Below are 11,026 nucleotides of genomic sequence, written 5' to 3'. Positions count from 1 at the left end.
TCAAATTCTTAATGGTAGTTCTGTAATCCCTCTAGGTAATAGTGTACTATCTTGGTAGGTAGATAAAACTCTAGTAGCTTTCAAAAGACTTTCCCTCACTTCCACAAGTCAGTAAACTAAAGTGGGATCTCTGTTGAATTCTAATTATGCATTCCAAGAATATGGAAACAACCACATTGGGCTCACTGTTAGGTGGCCCTAAGCCAAAACTCCACGGACTGATAGAAAACAGTGGTGTTTGGGTATTCTAGAATTCATAACATTCTGACCCAATATTCAGCAACCCCTCCAAAGCCTAATTGTTTATCATTCTCCAATGTCCATTACTTTATTTATTTTTTTTTTTTTTAAATTTTTATTTATTTATGATAGTCATAGAGAGAGAGAGAGAGGCAGAGACACAGGCAGAGGGAGAAGCAGGCTCCATGCACCGGGAGCCTGATGTGGGACTCGATCCCGGGTCTCCAGGATCGCGCCCTGGGCCAAAGGCAGGCGCCAAACCGCTGCGCCACCCAGGGATCCCCCTCCATTACTTTAATAAATAGTCACAGGTCTTTGGGGGAAGCCTAGAAGACGATCAACAGCATAAATTTTGGCTGTATGCCAGGACCTGGCTTTCCCTTCATTTAAAGGTTCTTGGATCTGTGTGGCTTAAGTCTAGGGATGGGCTGAGGAGCTATAAACTCTTTATTAAGATCATCCAAGTCATACTTTTGTTCCCCAGCGTCTAGAGCTCTTCTGTTTATGGAAATCAATGAATAATTCACAAGCTTTCCCATCTATTTAGTTGTATGGAAACTATGACCAACTATCCCATGTCAAAAATCTCTGCAACTCAAACTTCTCTGATTACTGCTTTGGTTTCACTGACCATTACAGTAACCACACCTTCTTCCTTTGTTTCCTGCAATTAAGTGCCAGTACTTGTCTCTCTCACCTGGGATTCCATTACTTCTGATGAATTCAAGGATCCTAATTTGATGGCACATTGTCCTTTCATTAATGGCTTAAAAAAAAAACAAACAGCCAACATAGATCTTGAAGGCTGTTGTGGCTCTCCTCATGAATGTATTTCTTAGAGTCCTGAGAAAAGGAGTATTCCCTAGACTAACCCAGGGGACGTGTATGGTTGTTTTTGTTGTTGTTTTAAAGATTTTATTTATTCATGAGAGACACAGAGAGAGGCAGAGACACCGGCAGAGGGAGAAGCAGGCTCCATGCAGGAAGCCTGATGTGGGACTCGATCCCCCAGGACTCCACGATCACACCCTGAGCCGAAAGCAGACGCTCAACCGCTGAGCTACCCAGGGATCCCGTTGTTGTTTTTATTTATTTTTCTTATTTTTATTTTTTTAAAGATTTATTTATTTATTTATGATAGACATAGAGAGAGAGAGAGAGAAAGAGAAAGAGGCAGAGACACAGGAGGAGGGAGAAGCAGGCTCCACGCTGGGAGCCCAATGCGGAACTCGATCCCGGGACTCCAGGATCACGCCCTGGGCCAAAGGCAGGCGCCAAACGGCTGAGCCACCCAGGGATCCCCTGTTTTTAAATGAAAAATCCATTCAGGGTGCCTGGGAGGCTCAGTACATTAAGCATCTGCTTTCACCTCAGGTCATGATCCCGGGGTCTTAGGATGGAGCCCCAGATTGGGCTCCCTGCTCAGCAGGCAGTCTGCTCCTCCCTTTCCCTCTGCTCCTCCCCTCTGCTTGTACTCTCTTTTTCTTTCTCAAATAAATAAACAAAATCTTTAAAAAAAGAAAAACCCACTCCAGCATTTTAATCTCCTTAAATATTTGGATAAGTTCCTCTACAGTATAAAAACAAAGTTCTAGCATCTATCTTCAACTTTATGTAGTTTAGGCCACTTTTTAGTTTAGTTTTCAATCAATGAAGCAAACTGTTAGAGCCATTCATAGCCCTCTGACCTAGTACCTTCAATCTGGAATATTTGCTTATGAGCCCTTATCAATACCGTCACCCTGATCCAATTTTATATGCCTTCTGCTCTATTCTTCTTACAGCATTCCCCAGGTAATAACAGGCAAAATTATTCACACTTCCTCATGGGTAACACCTAGTAGGTACATCCCTCATGCTCTGGGGCTGTTGGAAGTGGGGTTACAGAGGTATAAGAGCAATTAGAAATGGTGAGAGTAGGTCCTGAAGGAGATCAGCAGTCTTTGAATAAAAGGCTACAACCTTAGGGGAAGCCATTACAGATTCCTCAGGAGACTGACCGCCCTCAGACAGAGACATGACTGGTAAAGGTGGCTAGGCAGACCTAGGGAGTCCAAGGTACCCAGCTTCACTGGAATCTACCCATTATTTCCCACCCCAACTTTTAGTTTTCCATTGTTTCCCAATGTAACCTTAACACAAGAGACCACAAAACTAGAAATTCAATTTGTATTGTAACTCAGCCACCTGCAGGATTAGACTTTGGGTTTAGTTTTCAGAAATCTCTGCCCTTGGCTACAAGAGATAAGGGTTTCTTTTAGAGCAATCACAGAGGCTTTACTCCCTTATGTGGACTCTGAGCTCAGAATCTAAAGCCTTTCTTTCCCTAAATTCCCCAGTGTACTTTGAAGGGAACTATTATTCTTATTTTCATGTTACAATGTTCTGTGGCAGTAAATACTTGGTCTCTGAAAGCCTTCTATGGGCACTTGATTATTACAGTCTACAGCTGATAAAATAACTATTTTGCTACAGTATGCCATGGATCACCAATGTCTCCTTTGACACTTAAAATAGGGCCATTAAATACTTTTGACCCTAATTAGACTCATGAACCCATTCTGGAAAACCTAGAACTAATTTAGGAACCCATCATTACATTACTGTTCCTTTACAACTACTTATGATACAGATGTATCAATCAGCATTTGAACAGAGAACACAAGAATGATACAGAATATGGGTTTTATAACAGAGATTTGGCCCTAAGTAATTATGAACCTGGTCAGTTTATGTTCAGCTGTTGCTAGGCCTGGCCCAAGGTTTGGAGAAGCCAAGAGAGAGGATATGGGGGAAGCTGAGGAGCCCTGTGGCTCTCCCATGCCAATAACATTTGTGAACTGCAAGAGTTTCCAGTGTCCACAGCAACCTTCTGAAAATAAGTATGGCTGCAGTTTCACTTCCACCTTGCAAAATTAAAATAAATGCCTCACTGCTCACAGTATGCAAGAAAAGGAATTCTGGGACATGCACCTCCAGCTTAGTAAATTTGACATAATACAAATCCATCATACCATCTATGTCTTTTTTTCTTTTTTTAAATACTTGTTTGGATTGATCTTAAGTTTTAACTTCTAACCCTTCTATCATTTATTTCTGCTTTCATACTTTCAATTTCCAAGAGGTTTTTCATTTTTTCCAGTCCTTGTTAAAAACAGCTTTCTATTCTTGTTTCATGGTTGCAACACATTCTGCTGCTTTTTAAATTTTTTTCCAGTTTCCCACTGCTTTGTGCCTTTTCTTCCAGATTCTCCTCTTAATCTTTTATGTAAGAGGTTTCCTTACATGTGGCTATTCTCACTGATATGTTCATATTTAAAAGTTAATATTTAAAGCCTCTTTTCTTGGTTAGTTACTTTTTTCAGAAAGAATGCCTCTAGTCTGTAGGCAATTTCAACTCATATACTACTAAATACTCTTACTACTGTTTTCTCCTCTCTTCTTTATTCTTGTGTATTTATGTTTTCCACTCCTTTACTAACATTTACGGGAAATTTGGGAAGAGGGAAAGATAAACCCATAATGTGCAATTCAACATATTTCACAAGAAGTCCCTAAACATAGCTGACAAAGAGTCAACCTTTAAATCTCGGGAAAATTTAAAAGATTCAACTGTAATTTAGATTTATGTTTAAGTTATTTATGAAAAAGCAGCAGATTTGTTTATAGAAGTGTGAGCTAAATAACATTTTAAAAAAAGATCTCAAAATATGAGCTGTTTCTTTATCTACAGTAATAACATACTCTAAATTCCAGTGAATTTATGTGACATTTATAGAAAATGTTAGATGACGATAAGTATTTTTAAATCTGTACTAAGTCAGTGACAAAAGATAACAATACACACTTCAGAAAGTTATGGTTTCCCTGGAGCCTGGCAAAAAAGAAAAGAGATGAAGAATGGCACTACCTGTGCTCCTCAAGAACATAAAGATTAAGCCTGTGTACTTTCATGTCAATAACCTTAATTTTGATTTCAAATTTTCTAATTTGTTGCTAAGCAAAGTTTCATAAAAGTCCTTTCTCCTCTTATTTCAAGAGTTAAAAATTTTACAGGGTAGGGCTCTATCCTGCTTCTTGACAGAAAGAGAATATACTATCTACTGGATAATTTTTTTATTCTGGTTAGCAAATGAACACTATTTTAAGTAATATATACCAGACACATCAATACTAGAAGCACCATGTAACTGATGTGGTACAATAACCACTTAATTAAAAAAAAAAAAATCAGCATAGGGTAGCTGGGTGATGGACATTAAGGAGAGCACGCGATGTAATGAGCACTGGGTGTTACAGAAGACTGATGAATCACTGAACTCTATTTCTGAAACTAATAATATACTATATGTTAATTGAATTTAAATTAAATTTAAAAAACAAAGAAATATCACCATTTCAAGCCAAGTGAATAATTAATATACTCAGGAGTCTTCATTTATGTTTATAAAAAAAAGCACTGTAAGTAAAACTGCATGCAGATGTTCAAAAATTTTTACTTTCATAGCTCCAAAAGTGCTTTTACATATAATGATGTGATTTTTTAATATATGTTATAAAGTCAAAATAAAACCTATCTTTATATTCAACAAAAATTGAGAAATATTGTCATGAATGTCGGATCATTGATAAGCTACATGAACTATCTAAAAATATTGCTAATAGGAAAAAAGATCTTTTCTAATTCAAGGATCTAAAATTAATACAGGAAATAAAGTTATTAATGTTTTAATATTCCAAAGGACCCCAAACACATCACTTAAGCAATACACATAAACAATACAAACATGCAAACACTAAATCTTAAAGTGGGTCCTAATTTACTGTGTAAGTATCTGTACAGTCTATTTTTTAAAAAAGATTTTATTTATTTTACAGAGAGAGAACACAGGTGTATGCATGTGCACAAGCATGGGAAGAGGTAATAGGAGAGGGAGAAGTCTGCTCTCCACTAAGAAGGGAGCTCGATGTGGGGCTCAATCCCAGAACCTGAGCTAAGGTAGACACTTAACCAACTCAGACACCAAAGTGTCCCTATATAGCCTATTATTAATTTAAAAGCTAATTTCATACACACACACACACACACACACACACACACACACACACACACAGCACACCACATAAATAAAACTTCAAACTATAGCAGTAAATTAAGGACAAATTCAAGTACTCCCAAGTAGTAAATTTTAACTATTTTCCTCTGTTTTTAATGTCACCAGGTTTATTTTTTAATGTCAACAAATATTTGACCCAAAGTGATATTTGGTACTTGCTGCTCTTTGCCAGGGTAACAGAAGCAGATAGTAGCTGACGCTATTCAACTTGTTCAAGACTCCTGAGAATATCAAATCTATAAGAGGCCAGTTTAATATATAAATTGCACAAATAAATCTTTTTAAGGATAAGAGACAATTTTGATTTTACATAACAGAAAAAAGTACCAAAGGACAAAAGTCTAAAACTAATTTCTCTAAATTTATTATTACTTTTGATTTATTACCAACAAACTTTTCTGAACTTTTAGTGTAGACAAGAAACTGCATCTGAACTAAGGAATTACTCTTCAAAGAACCAGACTCTACCTCACTCCTCTCTGGGATTATATGCTTATTCTAAGAAATTTAAATCTAACAGGTAAATCTAGCAGACAGAATGTAAAGCCTCGGTTTCCAAGGTAATAGAATATTAAAAATAAAAATGTATCATATGTCATTTTTGTGTTATTTGTGAGGGAGTAAAACAAATGAATAATAAAAAAAAGGGTATTAAACAGTCCCGATTCATGCAATTTAAGTTATTGGAAGGGCAAATAAATGAGCAATAAACTTAAACATCAAAAGAACATAAAATAGGCTTCTCTCCAGTTTACCATTTTTTAAAGAAAATTGCCTTTAAAGTTAAAACACAAAAATCAACAAAAAAGTAGTCTTTAACTTATTTCAAAATACAGATCATACTAAAACGTCAGCAGCTCGTTAAAATGGGTATTTTTAGTTTAGGTTAGTATTACTTAAAGTACTGGCTGTTATATAATATAGTAAAATCTGACAACTATCGAAGCTTAGAGTCCAAGAAATACAGGGGAAAGTATACATACCCAAATTCTCAAAACTAAAGAAACACCAAGCAAACATACTATTCAATATATTTATATACAAGTCAGGACACACACATCTGTTTTGAAATTTAAAAATCAGTAATTTTGCATTTTAACTCCAGTAGATATAAACTGATTTTATATCTATTTGAATACCAAGAATACATTTCCCCTGATCTCTAATCTATGACCTTTCTCAGATTGAAACATAAAGGAAAAAAAAAAAAAAACACTTAAAATTATTGGGCACCTGGGTAGCTTAGTTAAGTGTCCGGCTCTTGGTTTTGCCTCACGTCATGATCTCAGGGTCCTGGGACTGAGCCTGATATTGGGCTCCACGATTGGTGTGGAGTCTGCTTATTCCTCTCCGACTGCCCCTCCCCCTGCTTGCCCTCTCCCTCTGTCAGATGGATAAATAAAATTAAAAAAAAAAAAAAAGGACTTCACTACAGCTTACAGAAATATTGCAGAGTTTAAAATGCTGAATGGGTTGGCACTACATGATATTCTAACAAAAATACACTTGTTTGTGGACAGAGTTGATTTTCCATCTTCAGTTATTGACCAAAGTGGCAGACATAGAGTACAGACTTTCTGTTGGCACCAATGAGAAGATTCAGCTAAGTTCCTTCATTGCTGCTTTCCAGGTCACCAGGGACCTGATTGTTACAGAGCCTAAATGCCAACACCATTTGCTACAATTTGCAGGCCCCACAGTGACTAGAGAACAGGGGACTGAGTTACAGGAAGAACAGCTGCCCAGGCAGGGGAATGAAGCCACAAATGGCCCAAGTTTTGGAAAACTCTGTTCCAGGCATGGGTGGGCAAAGGTTTCAAAAGTAACATGTTTGTAGCTGTTTGTAGCAGGTACAAATCAATTTTAATGTAAAAAAAAAAAAAAAAAGAAAAGAAACAACCCAAACCAATAACTATATTTTGGTCCCAGTTAAGTAAAAACAAAATCAAACATGGATTTGTGAACACCTATGAGATACATGTCCATATTCATAACAAATTTCTGGAAGGCTATGTTAAAATCTTAATAATGGAGACATCTGCTTGAGCAAGAGATGGGGGGACTAGAAGTCTATGGAGGAAGCATTTATTTTTCAAATGTTTTTACACTGTGGTTTTGGGGGGGGGATGCGAACACATCGCATTCACTACATTTATAATGAAAAACAACTGATTTTTTAAATCCTTCTATTGGGATGATTATCATTCATTCAGGAACTGTCAGTGTTCAGGGTCAATGCTAGAGAGGAATTTGTCTCAAAGCACATTTAAATTTTACACCGCAATTTTACAGATGAGCCTTGACTCTTATTGCTGACCCTATCTTAGGGCTCTTACCATACCTCTCTCTCATCCTGATGATAGATCTGTAAATCTACCATTACATCAAATATTGCTCTAGAGATGTAAGATCCTTCCTTGGTGCTAATCAAACAATTAATGATTTTTATTGAGTATATAAGTGCCTGATTCTGTGGAGGAATACCAATGGATAGAATTACAGTCTTGTTCAAAAAATTTTAAGTCTTACAAAGAAAAAATATGCATCATATAAGGAACAGTGAATAATTTGCCATGCAAACACATTATGTACTGAGACAAGAAGTCAATGAGGAAATGAACAGTTGGGGTTCATGAAATAAATAAAGAGGGTAAATTTGAGCTTAAGAGATGAGTGATATTTAGATACACAGCAGGAAGACCCCTGGAAAGAATGTACAGAAATAAAATATTGAGATAATGAGACTTAGCATGACTAGAGATGGAGGACAGGAAGAGGTGTAAAATAGGTAATCAGCAGGAAGGAGTAGTTCAAGGTGATATATATCCTAAAAACCAAGGAAAATGAAGATTTTACAAAACAGGAAAAGGAGAATTTTAACAAGCATTTGGCACACAAGCATGGTAGAGGGGGTAAACTATCTATATACCTTTGCATCCTTCTGACTTGCTATCTTGGCATGAAAAATAAAGTAACAAACATGACTTTAATACCTCACTTCCAGACCCAGATTCTAGTGGTCTCTTCTTTCTTGGTCCAATGGCTGCAAGAGCTGTGAGGTTAGCATCTCTATGCTGTATCTGCGCAAGCTCCAACTGTTGTAACTAGAAGATGGAAAAAAAAAAAGTATGGTTACGCACAGGCATGCTCAGAAGGGAGAAAAAATCGATCACTAATCCTACTTCTATGTTCTTCATCAAATAAGTTACAGTATAAAAGATTCCCCTAATAGCCAAAAGCATATCATTTCCTGATCTCTTTACTCCAACAAACTCTTTAGTCCTGAATCTATAAACAGAAGAGGCAGAATTTAAGTAAGGAAGAAGTATAGAATAGAAGAAAAACAAGAAAAGAAAGGCATCTAGAGCTTAATTTATTGTTAATCACAGGTGAGAAATGCCTAAAAAATATATTGCACAGTAAATTGGAGAGAAATTGGCCAAACTACAATCAATCTTTTCAGATTAAAAGAAAAATTACTTGAAAATAAAGACAGGTTTTGTGTTTCATAGGAAACAGTTCAATGCTGTATGATTTACAAACTACTTCCTTAAAAACTAATGCTCACAACCACATTGAAAAGTATATATTAATTACTATAATAGAATATGAAAATTAAAATTATACATGTATTCATCTCCCCCTCTTTCTTTTACTAAGGAAGACATGCTTTAAGAGCTTAAGAAAACATCAGCATTTTTCACAGAGCTAGAAGGAACAAACCATACAAAGTTTGCATGGAACCACAAAGGACCCCCAATAGCCAAAGCAATCTTGAAAAAGAAAGCAAAATCAGAGGCATCACAATTCCAGACGTCAAGGTATATTACAAAGCTATAGTGATCAAGACATTATGTTACTGGCACAAAAACTGACATAGATCAATGGAAAGGAACAGAAAACCCAGAAATGGACCCACAACTATATGGTCTTCAACAAAGCAGGAAAGAGTATCCAGTGGAAAAAAGATGGTCTCTTCAACAAATGGTGTTGGGAAAATTGGACAGTGACATGCAGAAGAATGAACTGGGACCACTTTCTTAGACCATACATAAAAATAAATTCAAAATGGATGAAAGACCTAAATGTGAGACAGGAAGCCATCAAAATCCCAGAGGAGAACACAGGCAGCAACAACCTTTTTGACTTTGGCTGTAGCAACTTCTTACTAGACATGTTTTGGAGGCAAGGGAAACAAAAGTAAATATGAACCATAGAGACTTCATCAAGATAAAAAGCTTCTACACAGCGAAGGAAACAATAAAACTAAAAGGCAACTGATGGAATGGGAGAAGATATTTGCAATGACATATGTAATAAAAGTTTAGTATCCAAAATCTATAAAGAACTTATCAAACTCAACACCCAAAAAACAAGTAATTCAGTTAAAAAAGGACAGAAGACGTGAACAGACATTTTTCCAAGGAAGACAGAGAGATGGCTGATAGACACAAAAAGATGCTCAACATAACTCATCATCATGGAAATACAAATCAAAACCATGATGCAATACTACCTCACACTTGTCAGAATGGCTAAAAACAGATTCAAAGGGGCATTATCAACAACAGCTAAACTATGGAAAGAATCCAAATGTCCATCAACTCCTGAATGAATAAAGAGGATATGGGGTGTGTGTATAGGTGTGTAACAAGAAATATTACTTAGCCATAAAAAAGAATGAAATCTTGCCATTTGCAATGACATGGATGGAGCTAGAATGTATTATGCTAAGTGAAATATGTTAGAGAAAGATGAATACCACATGATTTCACTCATGTGGAATTTAAGAAACAAAACAGATAAGAGGAAGAAAAAAGAAGAGAGGGGGGAAGCAAACCATAAGAGACTCTTACCTAGAGAACAAACTGAGGGTTGATGAAGGGAAGATAGGTGGGGGAATGGGCTAAATGGGTGATGGGTGTTAAGGAGGGCCCTTGTTTTGATGAGCACTGAGTATTACACCAAATTTACCATATATGTTAACTTGAATTTAAATAAAAACTTGAAATTAAAAAAAAGAGAGGGTCAGAATTTGTTCTATTCAGGTTTTCAACTGAAAACAAAAAAACTGAAAGAATTATTTTGCTGTACAGTTTTTATCATAATTAACTCAGAATATCCAAGCCTACAAGGTATTATTTAGTATGTGTGTACTAAACTATATACTCATGAAAAATGCCCTATCAAAAGGCAGATAAATAAGACATTAAAACTAGAAAATAAATGCATGAAGGAGCATCATTTCATGAAGGCAGGTGAGTGTCAAATGGGTATTCATGAAAAAAAATAATAACCAAGTCAAAATAAAATATTACTTCATGGGTCCTTAAGCTTCTTCAGAAGAGGAAGAATGTTCAATTACCATCAAAATCTTATGACTGTGGAGGGAAAGGAAGAAAGAACCTGGCACTGGTTGCTAAACAAATATTCAAACAAGATCAGGCTCCAAGATAACCAACTGAAAGTAATCTGTTGAGGAACTAGACACACACACACACACACACACACACACACACACAGAATATTCTTTTAAAGAGAGCACTGACCAAATTTTGAACATATTAAAGAAGAAGCAGGATGAAAATTGGATGAAATACAAAGTAAAGATCATTCAGATTATTTTATAATATTAGAGGAAAGATAAAAAACAAAGCATAGGTAACTGA

The 11,026-nt window shown here is 36.1% G+C and overlaps 1 protein-coding gene across 1 annotated transcript in view; it reads right to left on the bottom strand.

Annotated features, from left to right (window-relative positions):
* Nucleotides 1-11,026, bottom strand: part of TAF4B (TATA-box binding protein associated factor 4b) — a 126,009-nt gene that overhangs the window by 20,167 nt on the left and 94,816 nt on the right. The window contains exon 14 of the mRNA XM_041726875.1: nucleotides 8,351-8,461. Within this exon, the coding sequence (XP_041582809.1) occupies nucleotides 8,351-8,461 (111 nt within the window). The remainder of the gene's footprint in view (nucleotides 1-8,350; nucleotides 8,462-11,026) is intronic.

The sequence above is a fragment of the Vulpes lagopus genome, chromosome 1 (assembly GCF_018345385.1).
Source record: "Vulpes lagopus strain Blue_001 chromosome 1, ASM1834538v1, whole genome shotgun sequence".
Lineage (NCBI taxonomy): Eukaryota > Metazoa > Chordata > Mammalia > Carnivora > Canidae > Vulpes > Vulpes lagopus.
The sequence above is the reverse complement of the archived record's forward strand: the minus strand, read 5'-3'. Positions and strand labels throughout refer to the sequence as shown.